The sequence below is a fragment of the Pinus tabuliformis genome, chromosome 8 (assembly GCF_031772625.1).
Source record: "Pinus tabuliformis cultivar Carrire ecotype Pingquan chromosome 8, CPIR1, whole genome shotgun sequence".
Classification (NCBI taxonomy): domain Eukaryota; kingdom Viridiplantae; phylum Streptophyta; class Pinopsida; order Pinales; family Pinaceae; genus Pinus; species Pinus tabuliformis.
This window is the reverse complement of record NC_142294.1, coordinates 679,492,372-679,516,350: the sequence shown is the minus strand read 5'-3', so window position 1 is coordinate 679,516,350 and position 23,979 is coordinate 679,492,372. Positions and strand designations below refer to the sequence as shown.

The following is a 23,979-nucleotide window of genomic DNA, read 5'->3' as shown; positions in this document are numbered from 1 at the left end:
AAGGATATATAAGCGAATAAGGGAAAACGCTTTCCGTCCATGTCTTCCAAAGGTATTTCCTTTTTGTCCTTCTAAACAGGTACCAAGTTCTTTATTTGAGCGGAGCCAAGGCCAAGGATATATAAGCAAATAAGGGAAAACGCTTTCCATCTATGCCTTCCAAAGGCATTTCATTTTTGTCTGTAACCTCTAAACAAGTACCAAGTTTTATTTTACTTTGTCATTAATGTTCACAACACCTTGGACCATGTTTTCAGTTTTCCTACTTTTATAACACAAAGTTTATTAATTTCTTTTCACAATGTTTAGGAAGGAGATACCTTACCTAGTCCCCAAAATCGTGATTCGCAGTTTCCTATAATCGTGATTCTCAGTTTCCTATAGTGAAAATTGGTATGGTTGGTATGGTTATGCTTGTCAAAAAAACAAAATATCATTGTCAAATTTCAGGTGGTTCAAGCTATTATTATATGCCTGAAAATGCATGACCCAACAATTTCTCAGGGGATTTTTTCCATAATGGTTTGTTACCCGAAGATTTTGGATATGGTGAGGATTATCAAATTTTAGTTGGGTCACAAGGACCTTCAAAAGTTTCTCCAATGCTAAATGCTTCTAAATGAATTTTCATTTCAGTGATATGGTGAGGATTATCAAATTTCAGTTGGGTCACAAGGACCTTCAAAAGTTTGTCCACTGCTAAATGTTGCTAAATGAATCTAAATGAATTTTCGTTTCACAGATATGCCACTGGTAATGGACAATTTCAAGGATTTAATAGCTCACATTTATGATTTAAGACTGTTGAATAGCATTTTGTTTACTAATTTTTATCTTCTATGGCTTTTTATGTCATGATGCTTCTCCAATTTATGCCTTAAGGCGTTCCTTTGCAACATTTGGTGCAATTGCTAGTTATAGTGATATTGATTAGTTAATGTGTAGCGTTGTATATGTTTATAATTAGATAATATACATATTTAAATTTTAAATTTAATAATAAGTATATATAATTTCGCACTAACGAAATATTTAAAAAATTTAGTAAAACAAAATTTCTTTTATACCCAATTGACACAATTGTTAACAATAAACTCTATTAGGAATAATCCAACTATATAAAATTCAGAAATTGAAACAAGTTTTTTACCAAATTTCGTTCACACATCGAAACAATTTTTTACCAAGTTTCAAACGAAATTTAAACTAAAAATATACCTAAAACTTAAACCAGTTAGACTACCACGTATGTGGATTGAGTTATCTAAACGCAGCATTGATCTTATCCACTAAATAAAGATTCCTCAATTGATACTATATTTAATGATATCATTTTCACGCAATAAAAATTCACTTGATTGATGCTGCACTTAAAAAAAATACCAAGTCAGTCAATATAGATTCGCTGGACTGATGCCGCCTTTGAAGATTTGAAGTTTTTATTAATGGCTACAGAAGCTACTCAAAGTCTCTATCGCTTCGGGAGCTATTTTAACCATTTTCAACTCTCCCTTTGAAAGGTTTTAGCTTCATGGGTCTAGTATTTACCTAGCGAAAAAGATTATAGATGAAATTATGAAATATCACAAATATGTTTTTTCCTTAACTATTATGGATAGAACTTTATACTACGTAGAAAGACAGAATCTCGATGAATACGAAACTTTGCTCTGAAATTTTTATTGGTTGCATATAAACTCCGTAACTGGGAAAACAGCGTTTTCCCATAAGATTCAATATGTATATATCAACTTTCGCTACTGTATTGACGGTGAAGTCATTTTCTTACCATGATTTCAACAATAACGTGAAAAGTCTTTTTCAGAAGAAAAAAGCAGAATTTTCATTCATATGGATATATCATAAATACATCGAAGCAGGTTGTAGAGCAAGGATCAACTACAATGTAGTTCCAAACCTATCAGTCAGGTTGCCCAGTGTCCAATCCGCACCAAACCTGGAGCATCCGCATCAAAACAGGAAGAGTGTAAAAGAAACGACATATAAGCAAAGTACCATATCATAAGAACAAATAGATCGCCCAGGTATTTTCATAGTTCCAGCATCATGCCAGAAATGAATGAAAATGAAATAAGTTGGAATTATCTTACCTGCTTTAATAATCTATTTTCAATTGGTAATAATCTATTTTAAAAATGGTCTATCAACTTAGTTTTATTGTTAAATTTTCAAAATATTCCAAAATCTTCAATAAATTAACTCATATACTAAATATCATAACTAAATATTATAAGTTTATATAAGCTCAACCTGGTCAATTATTTTGGCTATGAAGCTCCCGGCTCACAAGTAATACTGTGCTGATACGTCTTTGTGGCATATAGCTCATGTGCTAAAGGTGTCGTAAAGGTGTGAAGCTCATGTGCACGTTGTGATCTAACAAATAAACTATCATCCTTCGGATTTACCGCCGTCTCAGTTAGACCCCTTCCAAATCACGTTGGCAAGTCATTGTCCAGCAAAACGCCATTAGAGGCATTGTCTAGGCATTGGTATACCGCAATTGTTTCTTGCTCATCCCGACGACCTCTTCTCACCTCGTCGTCAGCAATCCACCAGCTCTTAACTTCTTCTTTCTACCACTTCAATGCACTGAAATAGTCTTTGCATGGACAATGAATCTTTCAATTTTTTTTCTTATTTTCAAATGTTACCTTCTGTGTTAGCGATTCAATGTACATGGAAAAGTGTACGCAAGGACAATGATTTTATTTAATGTAGTGGTTAATAATAGATTTTATTATACAGAAGAGACAACATCAGACTTTATTATGGCATGTTAAAAATAAATTTATAGGAATTGAGTTCAAATTTGATATTATCCCTGCAAAAGATTTCAATATAAGAGGAATATTAATTTTATAATGTCCACTTGTATTATGTTGTACTTTAAACGGAAATCTCAATCATATTATATGTGATGTAATTTAAACGGGAATCTCGCTTCTTATGCTGATTGTCTAGAGTTTGCAAAATTATATTTTCATTTATTATTATAAATTAATATTATTTACGGCATTTAAATTTAAGTTAATATATATTTTTTATGTTGTTGTGTTTATATAGGAGATTATAAATGAAAAGTATTTTGTAAATTAAAATTTGTTTTTTAGAGAAAAGTGTTTGGTGAAAATCACATTATAATTCATTTAAGTGTGGTTCATCGTCAAGACAAGTTGAAGACGTATGTGACCGGGTCCGGGTGACTTGGTCGGACCAAAAGATAGAGACAGGGAAAATTTAGTTAATTAATTAATGAGTAATTTTTGTTATATTTATTTCTATTTATGACTAAATGTAACCTTTTGTATTTAACAAAATCAATAACTAATTAAAACTATATAGACCTATTATTATAAGAAATAAGGAGAATTAATAATATATATATATATATATATATATATTAATAATAAAGTTTTTAAAATTTTAGTTTCATTATTAATAATTATTATTGAATAAGAGGAAGTTAATCTTTCTAAAATATTTTTAATAATAATTATAAATTGAATGTTAAAATTTAGTTTGAAAATTGTTGTTGTTGTTGTTGTTTTTTTTTTTTTTTTAATTAATTAATTAAAATATTATATGAATACAATGTGTGATTATTTTGGCAAGTGGTTTTAGTAATCAATAATATTAGTGTGGGATATTGTATGAAGCTTAAAAATCTTCATAAAAATTTTGTTACATTTTTTTAAACCAACTTAGATTTATATCTTGAATTAAAATGGATCTAGGATGGTTTAATTATTATTTACAAATATAAATATAATTCTTAATTGCATGTTTTTTATTTTATTTTATTTTTATCATGTCAAAATGTTAAAGATTACATCATCTTTACCATAATAGGATCAAATGTTCACATAGGAGTTAAGTTTATTTATGAACTTCAAATATAAATAATTTTTTAATAAAAAGTTAATGGAGTGAGGGAAATCTTGGATAAAATATAATATTACAATATTAGATGTTACCTAATATTTATTACCATCCCCACTAAATAAAAAGTGGCCATGGGTGGGAGAAATACTAATTAAAATGTAATATTAATACATTTTACCTAATATTTGCCCTCACACCCTAGCCTAAATATTACATTTTAGTATTATATTTTAACAAATATAACCTACTAAAAAGTGGATGGAGGTAAGTAGAAATATAAGATAAAATGCAATAATTACATTTTCCTTAATATTTCCCCCACCTTGGATCATATCCAGACAAATTCCCAATGCTAACATATCCATATTTTTTTTTTTACCTTTATAGACTACATGGATTCAATGCCATAATTTTATACAACTAATTATGTATCTAAATATAACATCAAACTAAGAATTTGCCCCTTAAATGGGTTATATTCCACATGAAAACCATGGGTCATTTTTATTTTTTATTATTTTTTTTTAATTTTTTATAAGGTTATTTTTATTTTATTTTCACAAAATATTAAAATGTCTACATTACTTTATGTTACACATTTCTAGCATATTATAGACATTGTATCTCAACTCAATGAAGGAATTATGTATATAGCTGGTACTAAAAAGTAATTTTTTAATTTCAATTACTTTATCTCACTATATAAAGTCTAATGTAAAATAAAGGTGAAAATTGAAGTATATTGTTTATGACCGACATTGATTTTTAAAGTAATGTTATTAGTTTTTTTTAAAGCAATGTTACACACAACATTTGTCATATATATATATATATATATATGAATGGCAGATGTTGTGTGTAACGTTGCTTTAAAAAAAACTAATAACATTACTTTAATATCCCTCGTACTAAAAAGTAATTTTTAATTTTTAATTTCAATTACTTTATCTCACTATATAAAGTATGATGTAAAATAAAGGTGAAAATTGAAGTATTTTATTTACAATCGACATTGATTTTTAAAGTAACTTTATTAGTTTTTTTTGAAGTACCGTTACTAATATGTCGTATCTTTATACTATTTATACCCAAAATTTACATTCAAATTTATTTAAGGTCAATTTGTAAAGAGTATTTTGACATATAAATATATCTATAAAAACTATCTTTTAACTTTGAAATTTGACCTAAGAATTGGTCTTTAGTTAATGTTTTACATATAAAGATGTAAAAAAAACATATTACCGACAGACAAACATATGACAAAAGTAAAAAAATAAACCCAAATAATATAGTTTTCATTAAATAATATTGATAAATTTACTTACATTCATAGATAATAATTAATAATCACTATTTACTATTTCACAATTAAATTATGACAAATTATCTCACTATTTAAAAATAAAAAATAAAACTGTATTTACAAATATCATTATAAAAAACAGACATTCATAATTTATTGATCATTTCACACGCTCATAGTTTAGCTCTAGGGGGCATTGCATCGTTAAAGATATCTGAACCAACAAACTGTTCTCCAAGATTAAAACGTGAAATAAAAGAAAATGGGCGTGTGATGTGAATAGATTTGATAAGTATGGGAGTTAGATAAATAGCGTTATGTGAGAAGTTGGATGACGATGTTCAGAATTTGAATCCTTCAAAGTCTAAAAAGAAAACTAATGCCTTCCGCCGATCAAGTTGCTAACCAGCTAACTTAAATTAATAGTTAATATCAGTACATATTTATAATAAATAACATACATTAATTAATTAATTAATTAATTTTATATATATATATATATATATATATATATTTTTATTATGAAATATTATTCTTTAATATTTATGTGAAAAGCTCTATGGGGCTGCGAGTAATTTCTTTAGTGTCTTTCGAAATCCTTTCAAAATGTCTGCTAAGTAGATGGTAGTAACACGCACCACATGTTGGGTTGCGCTTTCGCAATGTTTGTATAGATTGCTGGGATGTTGTTGGTTGACTCATCATATGTTCAGATTTATCTTAATATAATATAATGTGTCATGATGTATTATAACGTTTTTTAAAGGGGATTTTTCTCTGAAAAAAAAAGAAGTGTTGTTTTTAGATAAGAAAATTATTTTGTACACATAATTTGTTGGTTAAGAAAATATCTCAACTACACACAAATTTATGAAACAAAATAAAACCAGACTCTTGTAAATAAAAAAAATCACAACTAAAACAAATAAGAACTACATATTTGATTATAGATAAAATTATGAAATATCAAAAATATGTTTTTCCTAAAAAACTTTCGTTTAAATAAAGAGCCTAAAAAAACAGAATCTCGGTGAATACAAAAATTTGCTTTGAAATTCTGATTGGTTTCATATAAACTCCGTAACTGGAAAAACAGTTTTTTCCTATAAAATTCAGTATGTATATATCTACTTTCGCTACTGTATTGATGGTGAAGTCATTTTCTTGCCCTGATTTTCAGCAATAACGTGAAAAGTCTAAATGAGTGAAAATGAAATAAGTTAGAATTATCTTACAAATGAAAATAATTGACCAGGTTGTATCTCACAACTGAGCATTTGAGCTTATATAACATAATTCTAACTTATTTCATTTTCATTAATAACGGTCAAGGCACCTAGTGATATTTGTTGCATTCCCTGGAGATCAATTTGTTGATAACTATCTTGGTTTTTAACGTGTTTTTGTATATGTATTCTTCTACTAGGTTCTTTTTTAAAATATACTATAGTTGTCTCATATTTCTTAACTGGTTAGTCAGTCTCGGAGGTGATAAACTTTTTTTTTATACTTCTTTTGAAGATGTTTTTATTGTTTCATATAGTAAATGTAAATGTAAGGAATCTTGACCCTCTCCTAGTTTTTATTAATAAAAATGCTACCATATGTTCCGTTGAAAATAAATAAATATTATTAATCAGTCCATGGTAGAATGAAAATTTGGAACTCTCAAAAAAGAACTTAATAACTAAAACTAACATAATTAAATATACAAAAATTTCTAACAAAAAATAAAATTTCATATCATCAAATGATTTTGAACCATGCTTATCTTAATTATATATCAATATTTGTTATAACAATTTATACACATTTTAGTGGAACAACTAACTTCTGCTATCAAGGTATCTATATTGCTATGAATGAAAATGAAATAAGTTAGAATTATTTTATTGGGCCGAGAAACTTATTCTACAGTTCAGTGTTACAAGTTGTCTATTAGTTTTTAAAATTGAATTGAAAGTTTGCTATGTTCGCCAAAATAAAAATTATAAATAAAAAGAATTAAATAACTATACAAAAAATTTAAATAATATGTAATCATAAAAAAATTGAATTGAAATTTTGCTCATATCCACCAAAATAAAAATAATGAAATTATATCCCTCTCTATTCATGTTAAATCAATATTTTAGATAGGTCTATATTGATATAAACTCAAATGCTCTCACTGGCTGTCTTCTGGGAAATTTGGAAATGGCCCAATCCACTTATTTTTGGAACAAAAAAGTGGAGAGAAGATCTGATTTGTGATTACATAGAAGGATGGATCAATTTTGTTCAGGGGAATGGAACCTTGCAGAAGAACAAGGAAGACAAAAGGATGGCTCAGGGTATCACTTACCCAACAGGGTTTTTTGATGGGGCTTCATAAGGAGGGAGATGCGGATGTGGAGTGTGGATAAAATTTTCTGAAGATCAAGAATTCTCGATACACTGGTATGGCTGAGAGGGATCGAGTATGAAAGCGGAAGCTATTGCCTAGTAGGGGTTAATATGGTTTACTAAATTCATGGATATCTCACAAATACAAATATATGGAGATTCCACATGTATTATAAAACATATTTTGGGAAGGAATAATATACAATAAAACACCTTCCAAGGCTGGTTAAGTCAAATACAAAGACTATGAACCACACTCCAGCATTCTACCATACAACACATCACCCGAGACTACAATAAAAATGCAGATGAGATGTCAAAAAAAAAAGCTACTCGATATACAAGATGGAATGCATATTCAGATAAAAATGAGGACAAGAACAATAGAACAGGTAGCATCATCATGCCTAGATAATGCACTTCACACTTTGTCTTAACACATAAGTATTTTTTAACAAACTTTTTGAATCTATTTTTTTTTGTATATATTTTGTATATGGTCTATGTATTAAAAAGACATATAGATGACTACTGTATATGGAGACAATTTTAGATACAATACTTGGAAATTAGCAATTTCTGTTTCATTCTGTGATTCAGATACGATAATATAGGGATTGGGAGAAGCAGTCAATAATGGCATATAGTAAGCTTCCCGATCAGCCAGAGATAAGCTGATCAATCAGGCATATGGTGCTATTATATAATCGTATATATATACTGTTTTATATAATACAAAATAAATAGGTTTTTCCTGCTAAAAAAGAAACTCAAACGCTCAGATAATAAAATACAACCTGGTCAATTATTTTGGCTCTCGACTCACAAGTAATACTATGTTGATACATCTATAAAGGTGTGAAGCTCGTGTGCACGTTGTGATCCAACAAATAAACTATCATCCCCCGGATTTACCGCCTTCTCAGGTCAGACGCCTTCCAAACCACGTTCGCAAGTCATTGTCCAGCAAAACGCCATAAGAGGCACTCTAATCATTCGTATACCGTAATTGTCTCTTGCTCATCCCGACGACCTATTCCCACTGCTCGTCGGCAGCAATCCACCAGCTCTTAACTTCTTTCTACCACTTCAATGCTCTGAAAGAGTGTTGGCATGGATCATGAATTTTTATTTTTAGTGAGATTGTGTGAAAGTTTTTCAGGTAGGTTTTCTTGTTTAATTTTTTTAAAATTTTTAGAGAATTTATTGAAATCAGGGTAATCCATGAACAATCAAAGTGTTCTATAAATTTTGAAATACCCTGAATTTATACATACAATTAAAAACTAATTTAAATAATACAAATGATAATTTCAACTCAAATTTTTCCACAAAATTTTAATACCCTAAAAACCAAAAAAACATAATAAAACAACTCCATTTTTAAATATTACCGTCTGTGTAGCGATTCAATGTACATGGAAAAATGTACGCAAGGACCATGAATTTATAAAATTTTTCTTTTCTTTATTTCAAATGTTAGAATAAAGGAAATTGACTGAACATATGTATCTTTAATTTTTCTTTCAAACATGAGGTTTGGTCGTCAACATAGAGTATTATATTCTCGTATATTAATTATTTTTCATGTTTGTGTTTTTTTATTTAATGTAGTGGTTAATAATATATTTTATTATATAGAAGAGATAACATCAAACTTTATTATGGCATGTTAAAAATAGACTTAAAGGAATTAAGTTTCAATTTGATATTATCCCTACAAAAGATATCAATATAATAAGAATATTAATTTTATAGTGTTCACTTGCATTATGATGTACTTTAAACGGAAATCTCTTTTTTTTTTTTTTTTTGTAAGCTAGTGCGGGACCTTTACATTTTCCAACATACAACATCATACACCTGCCGCAGCAGGACTCGAACCTGGGTGGGGGGTGCTACAGCCATCCGCCCCTACCATTACACCGTGCACCTCATGTGCTGAAATCTCAATCATATTATATGTGATGTAATTTAAACGGAAATCTCAATCATATTATATGTGATGTAATTTAAACGGAATCTCGCTTTTTATGCTGATAGTCTAGAGTCTGCAAAATTATATTTTATTTATTATTATAAATTATTATTATTTACAAATTTAAAAGTTATTTTTTTTATGATGTTGTTTTTATATAAAAGATAAGATTATTATTTAGGTTATAAAATAAAGGTATTCTTTAATTTTATTTTAATGAAGTTTTTGATTATTTTTTTTAATTTAATTATTAATAATTATTATTGAATAAGAAGAAATTAATTTTCATAATATTTTTTAATAATAATCATAAATTAAATGTTGAGAATTATTTCGAAAATAATTATGTTTTTTTAAAAATTAAATTAAATAAATAATTAATTAAAAAAAGGTTATATGAATATGAAGTATAATCATTTGAACATATGGTCTTAGTAATCCAAAGTATTAGTCCAAGATATTGTATGAAGTCTAAAAATCTCCATAAATTTTTTGTTACATGTTTTTTAAATGCATATATGTTTAATTCATAATAATAATAATAATTTAAAATAAATTTATAATTTAGTTAAATTTTGGCAATGTGAGATGTATTATGAGGTCAATTCTATGATGTCTAAATACATCCACCAACTATTTAATTTACATGAGTGTGTTAGTTATTAGGCGTTGTTGTACTCATCATTACATAGTGTAATTATTTAATTCTTTTTGTTAAAAACCTATACAAAATCCATAAATGATCAAATAACTAAAATTTAGATTCAATATTGCTACAGTCTAATTGTTCTATGTTTTGGAGGTTTTCCCAACATATTTTTTTGGTTAAATTTGTCAAAAATTTGACAGGAATGGGTTGAAATCAAGTTTGATTAGTGAACTTTGTACAATCCAAATGTCCTATTTTTTAACTTCTCAGTAGACTATATCCATTTATATATTAAAATAAACACAATATAATTGAAAATTATTTCACAAAATTTCAACTAAAAATTTTAAAACATCTCCAAAACATAAAATAGTTAGGAAAGTCTTTAAATATTATTCTAATAAACAATGCATAGTAAAGAATTCATCATAAGTAAATAGACCACTTCTATTAATTCATGAAAAATTTACATTGTGGTGAGCACAACTTCAAATCAAAAGAGGCCTCACTCCTATCTGTTTTGTTGTCCAACATATATACCAAAAAACATAGACATTAACAAAAGAAAAATAGAAGACCCAAAATCGATGGTCCAGATGGACCAAAACTGCCCAAGAATTAGAATACATCCCATGCTCATCATTAACTATCCATGGTACCCGGAGCTAGGTTATCAGTCTCACCACTGCCAGGGTGATGAAATGATTCATGTACATGGGACTTCATATGTGCCATTCTCCCTTCAAAGTTTTCCAACCACTCTTGGAGCCACTTATGACCTCTATGAAGGGAGAAAAGTTGGTTTAGAATATGCCACTAATTATGTTGTATATCGTTTATGAAACTAATGACCTCATTGTGGTCATTATGTCTATCTCGAGCCATTTTTTCAACTGCTATTATCACTTGATGAATTTGGGCCTCCAAGGAATCAAAGGGTGGAGGGAGGTCCAGATGCCTGGGGGAGGCATATTGTCGCTGCTCCAACTCCTCCCCATTATCTTGCGGTGCAACATGATGAACATCTCCCTGTACCCTTGAGCCCGCCCCTCTCCAGGGATATCCTCTTTGACGAAGCATGCCCTTGCCGTTGAGGATATCTTTGGGCCCCCACCTCCTCATCCAACCAAAATATGGACTAACTGCACAGATGCGCCCTCTGGTCTAGAAATATAAAACCCCTGCAACAGCCATGCCCCACTTCAGTTTTCCACCATAGACTCTCTGACTAAGCCAAACACTATTGTCTGCCACCTTAGGGGCACAAGTATTTCCTCCCTCCAAGCTGTTAAAACAATGCCCCTCCATGAACAAAAAAACACCACCTAATAGCACATTCTCCCCCCGATAATGTTGAATGATACAATTGACCACCTTTACCTTGTCACATGGCTCCTTTCTCTACCCACCCTCCTCTACAAGGCCCCAGAACGATAGAAACCATAATATAAAAATAGGACACCAGGAAATCGAAACCAACAAACTCAAGTCAAAGAAACTACTACTTGAACAATGCTGCCAAGGCGACCGAGTCACAGAGACCCTCTTATCCACACCAAAACCTACAATAGGGCCCAATCCAAACATAACATAAAAAACATACCAACAACTAAAACCAACAGAGAGTAAACAAAACAGATATACTTGCGAGAAGGCAAGGGTTGCTAGCCTAGTACCCAAGCATAATAAGAACCCAACTTTGCGCATCACAAACCACTTAACCCATATGAAATTTGTCTTGTGCTATGTAAGTCGTCACAAACCAAGGTCCCATATAACGATCTACATTATTTTAGGAGCCAACACCACACTAATCTTCCCCCATCCATTGCTTGCTTTACACAACGATCGACCACAGAACAAGAGTGGCTTGAGTGCAAATCCTCCCTGCTCACTTGACTAGACTACATGTTGAAAATGCAACAAGATGATGGAGCTTAGTGAAAAGAAGTCACCTTCACTAAGTGGGCCCGCAGGCTATTTTTGGCGCAAAGTCTATTTTTAAACATATGGATCATGGTCTATGAGTTGCAGGATGCTATTTGTGGATGATTGGTTATGTTGGTAAAAATAGATGGACTTCTATTTTTAGACATATGGGCGGAGTCTATTTTTAGACTGCCAGGCTAAAAAAAGAACAGTCGAATATTATTAGCTCTTAATAATATTTGGACTATAAACATTATCTTATCCTCTTGGAGCACTTCAGTTCGAGCTACAAATGTGGCACATGCAACTGCCAGAAGTAAATACACTTTTCTTATGGGTTAGTTGAGCTATTGCATGATGGAATTCAGTTAGAACTCAAGTGATTGAGTTTGGTGGAGTTGATTGAGGAGTTGATGGAGTTGTGGTCAGTTTGACTTGGTTGAACTAGTTGTATTTAGTCTAACTGCAAATACACTAGTGATGAGTGATGTGAATTAATTATTAATTAATTCACTAATTATTAACTCATAAAGTAACTAAAGAATACATCAGTTAACTTAGTGCATGGACAGTTCAGTGGAGACAGGTGTTAGAGGTGGAGACTACTATCAGTTGTGACTATAGCTGTGCATGAGATTTGCACAATCAATGATGGAGATTGCCAATGAGGATTGCGCAGTACAAGCCAAGGAAAACGAGCTTGGATCATTCCTTTGGATTGCGCAGTAGAGGCAGGCAAAAAGTGGAGGAGATTTGAACCTGTGACTTGATTCAGATCTGAGCTAGTTTGTGTGTAACAGGTGGAGATAGTATTGAGTACTTGTGAGGAGTATTGTACTATGTATTGTTACATGTTCTCTATCATTATAATATACAGATAGTTCGGGGTTTTCAGCTATATGCTTTCCCCATTACATATTGTGTTAATGTGCGCAGGCGATTGATGTTTCATTGTTTTGAATTCCGCAAAATTGATGATCAACGTAGAGGAGGTTATGTATTATGCATGCATTCCGCAAATAGTGTATAATCAAGATAATCTCTGTGAATAAGTGTTATATTATTCAAAATTTCTACACTACATCCCCTTCACTCCTATCCCCCCCATCTCCCAACACTTGCAAATATGCTCTACTACCAAGGCCAACCCGGTTATACACAAGACCTTCTCCATAATGTTCACCCACGCCGCACCCTATGAGGCTTGCCTAACATGCTTCATAGTCATTAATGATGTGTGGAATTAACATTAACGCCCATGTCTTCGGCTTCCATGTGGACTTCCACTTGTTCATATGGCACCCCCACTGTTACGCCCCTACCCTTACGGTAGTCTTTCAACCATGCATAGGGGGTTGCGTCACTGCCATACTTTTTATTTTCATCAATACTCAAGTAATCTCACTACGCCTACGTCAACACTTAACCAATTTTACCACAAGTGTTTATTATGTAGCAGAAAACATTCAATTATTTTTCATGAGTTTATCTTCAACGGAAATAAAACATAACAATCATAAACACATATACCATATGCGGGAGGGGAAACTCCCATATAACTTGAGCCTTCCCAATATAAATAAATCCTATAATTCAAATTTTACAAGTCGTGTAGTGTTCAAAATCTCAGCTTGCACACTTCTTCCCCAAAACGTGCACCCATCGTACACACCTGCGAGCTTATCGTGCATCTCAGCACACCTTATCTGAATTCCCACCGTTGTCGTGCAATGCTCTGCACACTTCTACCTAAATATCGTGTCGCACTACCCAACTAGCCATGTCAACCTTCCCACACCAACGTGTCACAAAGCCCACACTCTTTGGTCAGGTCGCAGTGCCCTTGGGGTCACCTGCGCCCACCTGCTACCTGACCGCTTCACCACCGTGTGCTGAACAACAAAACATCACTCGACTGTCTGTCGCGCCCTTCACACTCACTTCAGGTCTTTCGATCCAACCGCACCACTTCTGTAGCAGACTTGGGTTTTGGTGTTCCACGGGTCTGTTATAGCAACCTGCGCCCAAGTTTCTGTCCACTCGACCTGTAATACGTGCGCCCAATGAAACCTCAAAATTTTGTGCCAACAATACTTCCGGTCCTACATCCTACACCCCGCCTGTATGCCTCAGACCCTTGCTCGATCGTCCTCACTCTGAAATCTTGTGTTCCTTTGCTTAGTTGAATGCTTGATGATGCCTTCTCCACAACTTGTCCATATATACTTATACGCTAACGTGCGGTCCCTACATACAAACTGACGTGTCCCTTCAGTTTCCTCCATGGGTCGGCGCTCCTATATGAGTGCAGTCGACCTGCCATTGTAATTTCTCCATTGCTGCCCGTCGTATGTTGTCATTGTGTCACTTAGGTGGGTCACACATCAACTCATCCATGTTGCTTGCCTACTCACCCACGCCTGTGTCATGTCATTCATCACATTTTCTCGTCGCACTAACACACAACTCACCCATCGTCCACCGTCGCAACTCAACTTGCCCAGCGCGTCGCAGACTTGAGCACTTTGCCTACCTGGGCGCTCGCCTACCCGAGCGCCCATCTGGGGTTGCCCGGTGCACCTCGCCCATCCTTCCCGCTACAACGTGCACGCCTGCCTGTCACCTTTAACTTAACCGAACTGAGTTGCCTTTAACTGAATGTTCCAACCCGAGTTGACTTGAACCAAACACGGGCGCCCATCACACATCTCGTGCGTGCCCGCATGCCTTTAACCATGGTTGACAATTTGTCTATTCTCTCGAGCACTTACCAACTCGAAGCCCTGACATCCTCGACCAATTTAAAAATGTTGTCATCCTCGACAACACCATCTCATCAAACTCCATCTCTAAGACATATATTCATATATCGGCACCCAGATAGCTCTGCCCTTGACCTACTCTATTCTCAAATCTTGTCAAACTTTGCAAGAACATCATGTGATGGATCCCCCTGTGATGGTGATTAGTTGGGTAGCTAATACAACTGTAACGTCTCCTTCACAAGAACGCATGAATCTCACATCATCATGCTATCATCGCATCCTATTTTCAATCGCATCCATCTCGCCTCAAAGTGTATGCTCATCATGTCAAAGAGAGGACTCACTTCCATGAAAAGAAGACAATGAGTCTTATCCCCATGCTAGTCTAGAAAGAGGGAGGGGATGGGAAAGACGAATGCTCTCCATCCTCCTTCTCTAACAACTCAATCCATCTGTCAGGATCCTCCTCTTCAAATCCTTGCATGTATACTTCTCAGCTCTCCTCCCGAGCCTCCAGTTTGGCATCTCTTCTATCCTCCATTGCCTCTAGCTGGCCTGTCACATCCAGAATACTATCAAACACTGTCCTCATAATTTGTCCCTGCTTCATGAGATTTGCCTTTGCATAGTTCAGCCTCTCATAGACATCCTCATCTCGCTCATTGTCTTCCACATTCATTGATGTCAATTTACACCTAGCTGTTACAGTTGCCACGTTAGGTACCCCAATGGTTCATCGTCCCGTCCATCGTAAATATATAGCTTCTTCATATGTGGCTCCATAATAACCTCATATTTCTTCATAAATTCCATCCCTAGAACATCCTCGTAGTCATCCATCTACACTATCATGAAGTCGATCTTCCCAAGCCACTCATCAATGCACACATCCACATTCTCTGCAATGCCAATGACCTTGTCCAGTGGATAGTTCACTGTGTCGAGCTTGGGTTGGTGTAAAATTCAACCCAAATTTCCTCACAGCTTCCTCCCTGATGAAGTTATGGGTCATACCACTATCCACAATAGTGAGTAAGGTGCCTTACCCAACCTTCATGTCCACATACTCCAATTTGTTACTCTCAGGATCGCACCCTGGGATAACCTCTATTGCTACTACAACACCCAATATCTGCATCATACCAACCAATGGTTACTCCTTCTTATTTCCATCAGATTGTGCCAAAGCCTCCATAATCGGTCTTCTTCTTCTTTTCTTCAGTCCCTTCATCATAATGGTCCACCAACCTATCAACCGCAACAAATGCCTCCTCATCTGTCTTGATATTTTGCCTCTTCACCTCATTGCATGCCCAAGGTTTCAATCCAATGATGAAATTGAACACCTTGTCTTTCTCCACCATATCAGGTAGTTCCAAGATCACACTCGCAAATTCCCTTTGATATGCTTGCAAACTCCTTGTTTCCTTAATGTATTTAATCTTCATCCTTGCATCCCAACTCTCATCTTGTGAACTAAAGTGAGTTTGCAACACTTCCTCCATTTCTTCCCAAGTAGAGATGTCCTCAGCTTCACGATGTGCAATGTGGTCCACTTTCCTTCTCCACCACATCTTGGCATCCTTTGTAAGGAATTGAGAAACTACCTTCACCTTGGCCTCCTCATTAGTAAGTACCAAGCGTTCCAACTGTTGCTCCATATCCCATAAGAAATTACCAAGTGTCTTTGCACTCCTTACCCCATCATATGAGTCGAGTTCCTTGACTTTGATGTGGGAAACTCCTCCGACTAGTCCTTGCCCAACTGCTTTCTTCAAAATGGCTATCTCATTGAAAGTCTCATCAAGACTCTTCCATAGCTTCACGATCTCTTCTAATCCTTGATCCTTCACAGCCTCAAAGTTCTTGACTTCACCTGCAGTTTTCCCATAATCCCACTCAAGATACTCATAGCGTACCTTAAGATTCTCATGAGCATCTTCCTGCTTCGTGAACTTATCTCTAAGTTCATCATTCTTGGCTTCTAATGCACTCATCTTTGAAGTTATCTCATCCAAATGATCCAATATATTGTTCATGAAAAATGTCTCGAGACTTATGCTTGACTCACCTACAACTTGTGGTTCCTCCATGTCGTCTGCCATAAACTTTTCCTTAGAACATGTTAAGACCATACACTTCCTCTTTCATCTTCAACCCTAACCTATAGTCTTGCCCACGCCGAATTCCCTAATGTCACACTATGACAAACTACACAGTTCCCAAGCTTCAATACCAATTGCAAACACTACCTGTCATATTCTTGCTTCTTCTCCAACCAAAGCTCACTTTCTATAAAACGGGCTATGATACCAACTGTCACGCCCCTACCCTTGTGGTAGTCTTTCAACCACGCATAGGTGGGTGCGACACCGTCGTACTTTTTCTTTTCATCAATACTCGAGTACTCGAACTACGCCTACTTAAACACTTAACCAATTTTATCACAAGTGTTTATTATGCATCAAAAAACATTCAATTATGTTTCATCACTTTATATTCAGGGGAAATAAAACATAACCAATAATAAACACATATACCATATATGGGAGGGGTAACTCCCATATAACTTGAGTCTTCCCAATATAAATGAATCCTATAATTCAATTGTACAAATAATTTTAGAAGTTGTGCAACCTTCAAAATCTCGGCTTGCATACCTCTGCGCCAAACGGTAAACCCACCTTGCACACTTGCCATCTTATCATGCAACCCGACACACCTTACTTGAATTGACACCGTTGTCGTGCAACGTTCTAGACACTTCTGCCTAACTGTTGTGTTGCACTGCCCAGCTCGCTGTGTTGACTTGCCCACACTGTTATGTCACAGCGCCCACGCTCTTCGGTTGGGTCACAATGCCCCTCAGGGCCCTTGCGCCCACCTACTACCCGACCACTTCACCATCGTGTGCCGAATAGCAAAACAACACTCCATTGTTTGTCGCGCCCTTCACACTCACTTCGGGTCTTTCGGTCCAACCGCGCCACTTCTGCAGCGGCCTTGGGTCTGGGTGACCCGCGAAACTTTTACAGTGACAGGCGCCCAAGTTCTGTTCGCCCGACCTGCGATACGTGTGCCCAGCAAAACCCCAAACTTTGGCGCCAGCAATACTTCCGGTCCTGCTTCCTACAACCCGTTTGTATGGCTCGACCCCTTGCTCGCTCGTCCTCGCTTTGAAATCTTGTGTTTCTTTGCTTTCTCCACAACTCGTCCATCCTTACTTATACACTAATGTGTGGTCCCTACATACAAACCGACATGTCCCTTCATTTGCCTTCATGGGTCGACTCTCCTATATGAGTGCAGTCGACTTGCCATTGTAATTTCTCCATCAATGTCCGCCGTGTCGCTTGGGTGGGTCGCGGTTCGGCGCGGTCATGCTGCCCGCTGACTTACCCATGCCCATGCCGTGTAGTCTGCTGCATTTTCCCGTCGCACTACCACACGACTTGCCCATCATCCAACATCGCAACTCGACCTGCCTAGCTCATCGCACACTTGGGCGCTTCGCCTACTGTGCCGCTCACCCACTCAAGCGCCAAACTTGGGCCGCCCGACGCGCCTCCACCCAGTGACTTGCCTGTGCTTGCCAACCATGCCCACTACAATGTGGTCGCCTTTAACCGACGATGAGTCCCCTTTAACCTACGACTTGTCGCACATAACCGAACATCCACCTCTGAGTCGCCTTTAACCAAATGCTCCAACCTGAATCGCCTTTCACTGAATACGGACACCCATAACACATCTCGGACGCACCCCAATGCCTTCAACTGTGGTTGTAAATTTTTTGACTCACTAAATCGCTCGCCAACTCGAGGCATTGACACCCACCATTCCATGGGGGACAAAACGAAATTTCTTAGAAGAATGTTTATTGACAATTTACGTGTGAAATTTCAAATTCCTTCTCAAATGGAGTTCATTCATATAATTTGTGTTACAATTCCACCTGAGACGGAGGTCAACGTCGTTTTCATTTTGAGATCCACGTGAGCATTTCCATTCTGGAATGGTTGTGCGATGGCTATCGTGCTTGCAAGTCAACTTATCGATCAATTTAATATACCGTTGTCCGTGGTGACGAGCGTTCCTCTCTTCAAAATTAAATAGATGTCGAGCAACTTGTGTGTCGTGTGTCGTTTAGTGATTAGAATAGATGCAAGTTTCGTACGATTTTGATTAACCTAGATGCAAGTTTCGTACGATCTTGACCATGTATTACCGTTTGTATTTAATTTCATATGCAATGAAAATATTGACATAGGAGATTACATAGGAGATTTCCGTATTTAGGAAGACGATATTCGAGTTCTATCATTAACGATTCGTTTTAAAACACTGAAATCTCTGAGAATTGTGGGAGAAGAATATGGCAGTAGGTGGTGGTAGTAATGAACGTCCTCTGGAGCAAACTCCTACTTGGGCAGTAGTCGTTGTTTGTTCTGCCTTTGTGCTCATCTCCTTAATTATTGAGCACACTATTCATCGTGTTGGAACTGTAAGTTTTTTCCACCACACTCTTCAATTCATTATCCTACCTCGATTTTGGATTTGGTATTCTGGCAGGACTTCAAGTTTTGAATTGAAATTCTGTTCTGCAATAACAAAGTTTTCTGTGACTAAAATTTCAGTGGCTATACAGAAGACACAAGAATGCCCTATATGAAGCACTTGAAAAGCTGAAAGCAGGTAGGCTTGTTGTGGGTTATCTGGATATTGAGGGTAGATTGGTCAAGTCTAAGCTTCATGCAATACGTTGGGTTCATAAAATAAGTCTCAGATTAAACTGTATTGATTGTACTGCGGCTCGCAGAGCATTACAATGTGGAATTTAATGTAAACAAAAAGATGTAGCAAGTTTATCTTTTACCGTTTTCCCAGAATTTGTTCATGAGATTCCATCTCGGCACATTGGCTCATTATGCATCTGAAATTTACATTTTTGTACGACAGAACTGATGCTTATGGGCGTCATCTCGCTTCTACTGACAGCTGGACAGAGTCCCATTTCTAAGATTTGTGTACCAGAAGAAATAGCCTATACGATGCTTCCCTGTGAGAAGAATGTCTCAGGTTCTAGTGGTAGCGATAATTGTTCCAAACAGGTAAAGGCTGCAATTAGGGATCGTGTTGTCCATTTGATATAAACTTTTCCTTGCCCTCTTAATTCAAGGGTAAGTATCCTCTGGTCTCCCTAACCGGTATGACCCAGCTCCACATCTTCATCTTTACATTGGCGGTTCTCCATGTGTTATTTAGTATCCTAACAATCGCCCTAGCAAGAGCAAAAGTAAGTTACGATTTTCTCCAATATGATTCAGTTTCAATTATGGCTTGGGTATCTTCATGTACTCGAATCATGTTTTGCTGAAACATTCAAGTCGTTCTCGTCTCCAGATGAGGCGTTGGAAAGCATGGGAGAGGGAGATAGAAACATTGGATTATCAGTTTTCACATGGTAAGTTGTTTCCAATCTTCCTTACGTATGCTAAGTTGAAAAGTGATTACTCAAACCAGGTTGAGTAGTTTGAGTAATTTACAAATCTTAACTGGGGCATTCTGGAAAACGATTTAGGGTTGAAATATTAGAGCGCACATCAAGAATAATTGGGAATTGGGAAACGTTTTGAACAGTGTTAAGAAAATTGTTTCTAATTGCAAGCAGCTACCTGTTTGCTTTTTGGTGCAAGCAGATCCTGCAAGGTTCAGATTTGCCCATGAAACTCCATTTGTAAAGCGTCATATGAATATCTGGAGCAGAACACCAATTCTTAAATGGGTGGTAAGTGATGACCAGATCTTACAGGAATATAACTTAGTTTCCCTTTTGGATGCAATCTGATGGATATTTATTTCCGGTTTAGTATTTGACTTTTCCTGGATTTGCAGATTTGCTTCTTTAGACAATTCTTTCGGTCAATAAGGAAAGTTGATTACCAGACCTTGCGCCACGGCTTCATTATTGTATGTCTGGATATCTTCAAATTATCTTTTTGTAACTCATCTTGGTTATGTGAGCACCAATTTCATTCATCTGATTAAGGCTTGCAAATTTTCTTTGGTTGAACTGTACACAGGCTCATTTGTTAGACAAGGACAAATTTGACTTTCATAAATATATCAAGAGGTCAATGGCTAATGACTTCAAGAGGGTTATTGGAATCAGGTTGGTCTGCAGAAAACCTCTGGTATTCCCCACGATAATGTGGTTTTTTCTCTCTTGGTTGTCGTTCCCAACCAAACATCGCTTTTTTACCTAATACACTTTGTTTATTGCATTATCTGCAGCGCTCCTATGTGGGTTTTTGTTATGATCTTTTTGCTTATCAATGTACATGGTAAGCCTTCACAACTTGATCTCTTCCCAAAGTTTGATTTTGTTTCTGCCCCTAACGTTTCTGGTTTGATGGAATGTGTTATGTGTGAGCAGAGTGGCATGCATACTTATGGCTCTCTTTTGTTCCCTTGATTGTAAGTGTGTGAAAATCTTAAACTAATCTGAAATATCTTGGAAAGTTGTCTGGTTGACTTCTTGAGACTTACAGCGTTTACATGCTTCATTCTGCAGATAGTTTTGATCGTTGGAATGAAGCTGCAACTTATTATATCAGATATGGCTTCAGAAATTGAAGGAAGTCAAATTGTAGTCAAAGGAACTCCAATAGTGCAGCCAACGAATAAGTTGTTTTGGTTCGATCGCCCTCAACTTGTCCTTTCCTTGATCCATTTCACTTTGTTTCAGGTATCAAGCGGTTTTTCATTGTCAATTTGTACTTCTGGAAACTGGTAGAATGAGTATTCATTATATTAACGATGACTTGATGGTTATTGCAGAACGCTTTTCAGCTTGCTTTCTTATTGTGGATATGGGTAAGCATTATGCTAGCAAATAATAAAATCTAGTGTGTAGAATCATTACGTTTACAATGGTATCAATCAGCACACTTTATGATTGCAGTGGCAGTTTGGCTTTGGATCTTGTTTCCACGAGAGGTTTTATGACATCATAATCAGAATCGTCATTGGGTAAGTCCGTGGACTATTACTTAAGAGCACATGATCCAATCCTGTTTTCATGTTGATTTGGCATAGTGCTATGACTATTAGGTAAGGAGAATATTGATGTCAGTCATATTTTGAATTGTGTTTTATGTTCAGGGTTGTTGTGCAGTTGGTATGTAGTTATGTCACCCTGCCACTTTATGCACTTGTGACACAGGCAAGTTTTTCCATCCTGAATTTAAAATAAAGTCAAATTTAGCTGTTCCAGAATACAAATTAAAACTGAAACATGCTAAAAACTATACCTAATGGCCCAGTGATATTACTGAAATATATTCTACCGCTGTAATACTTTCTTTCTTTCTCCAAAAAATATATCTAAATAATTCATATCACTTTTTATGCTAAATTTCGTGCCTACAGTACTTATTTGTTTGGATTATTCAGTAAGATTTTGCAATAGACAGCAATTATGATCACTCTGTTGTCACCCTAGCTTAATTGGGGAGACAGTAGATACCTTGAAACGTAGTTACTTTTGGTGTAATATTTTCTACTTTATATACACCGAAATTTAAATTAAGCTTTCGCATAGTTCTTTTTGGTGAAATTAATGATACTATTATTAAACCGGAAGTACAGAGAATTGTTCTGTCAAAACTGATTGGATGAACTATGCAGATGGGGTCTCACATGAAGAAGGCCAAATCTCAACAACAGATAGCGGATGCATTGAAGAGATGGCAACAAAATGCCAAGAAAAACCAGAAAATACGGAGAAATTCATATTCTGGATTTCAAAGGGGGTCAACAACTGCAAGCCATGGATCTTCTCCATTGTATTTGCTTCAAAGAGACGATAATACAGAAGACATTGAAACTGCAGAAATCTCAGCAGGATGTTACTACTCACAATATGCAGCATCACATGTAGAAATGGATGCCCTGGATAATTTACAATCTACAAACAAAAATCCCATTTCAAATCCTGTAGCAACATCAAATCTGGAAATTGTTGCATGTTCTTAATATCCTGGGCAGCCCAGTGAAACTGTTTTGATCACTGACCCGCCGGGAACAAAGTAACTACTAAAAAAATCCCCACAGTAAAAAGTCGCTGACGTAAGTAGTAGAATTTTTTCATTTCTCGGATTTTAAATGTTTGTTCCATATCATACCATCTGTGATTTACGGGTGGCTAGGGTGAACTAAAGAGATTGGTCCTCGATGGCATGTAAATTGTTCTATTTCTTCCTCCTAGAGAAGGAACTGTCTTTATAATGGATCAAACAATTTGTTTGTCGAAGCAAATTACTTTGAGTGCATTAGTATGCAAATTAGCAATCATGTGTGACGTCAAAATACTTTCAATTGAAATTATTAGAAGAATTCAACACACTTTCGATAGAATTATAAGAATGAGTTGTTAAAAGAGATCAGAAGGCCTACACATAAATTTTAAAATGGTTGAGTTGCAGTAATACTTGGTTAAAAATATAACCCTAGTCGTAAAACAAGAATGACATAAAGGGTTTTGTTAGGAAGATAAATAAGCAATTGTTTTAAAGGGACAATAAAAATGTTTTAATCTTTTTTAATATGTTTGGTGAAAATTCAGTGAAATATAAAATAGTGTGAAGCTATAATTTTGATGGAATTGTCTGTGTTCTGTGCAATACAATGATGTACACTAAAGAGTTTTATATATTACAACTTGATTGCATGATGTAAAGGGAACTCAAATGAGATTTTAACTTTTATAGTCTATAATCATAATTTCAACAAATTAACTTGGCTAACCATCTTTTATATGGAAAACATAACATAAGCTATTTTAAAGTGCACCTAGTTTGATAACAAACACAAAACAATTAACCTGAGCCATTTTAATGTGCACCTAGTTTGGTAGCAAACACAAAACCATTTTACATTAAGTCAAAATGCATGGTTGTTTTGTCATTGAAACCATTCTCTCATGGTTTTTCTACATGCCTCCTTATCACAGACATGTTGAAAATGTAATGTCTTGATCGTAATAGAAATCACAAGATCT

General features: G+C 35.2%; 1 protein-coding gene across 1 annotated transcript; it reads left to right on the top strand.

The window, feature by feature from the left end:
• The first annotated feature begins 19,292 nt into the window (after positions 1-19,292).
• LOC149237407 (MLO-like protein 6) lies at positions 19,293-23,170 on the top strand. The gene is made up of 15 exons (XM_089372646.1): positions 19,293-19,422; positions 19,556-19,613; positions 19,878-20,029; positions 20,098-20,214; positions 20,322-20,382; positions 20,618-20,706; positions 20,814-20,888; positions 21,002-21,090; positions 21,213-21,262; positions 21,355-21,395; positions 21,493-21,666; positions 21,759-21,794; positions 21,883-21,950; positions 22,083-22,143; positions 22,608-23,170. The coding sequence occupies exons 1-15, from the start codon at positions 19,294-19,296 to the stop codon at positions 22,953-22,955; spliced, it is 1,548 nt and encodes a 515-aa protein (XP_089228772.1). The 5' UTR covers position 19,293; the 3' UTR covers positions 22,956-23,170.
• Positions 23,171-23,979: the final 809 nt, after the last annotated feature.

What these genes read in the sequence shown, in the direction of transcription:
- LOC149237407 (XM_089372646.1), top strand. Translation starts at nt 19,294, where the DNA reads ATGGCAGTAGGTGGTGGTAGTAATGAACGTCCTCTGGAGCAAACTCCT. An exon ending in TCGCCCTAGCAAGAGCAAAA is followed by an intron (nt 20,215 to 20,321) that starts GTAAGTTACGAT and finishes TCTCGTCTCCAG; the next exon opens with ATGAGGCGTTGGAAAGCATG. An exon ending in TGCGCCACGGCTTCATTATT is followed by an intron (nt 20,889 to 21,001) that starts GTATGTCTGGAT and finishes AACTGTACACAG; the next exon opens with GCTCATTTGTTAGACAAGGA.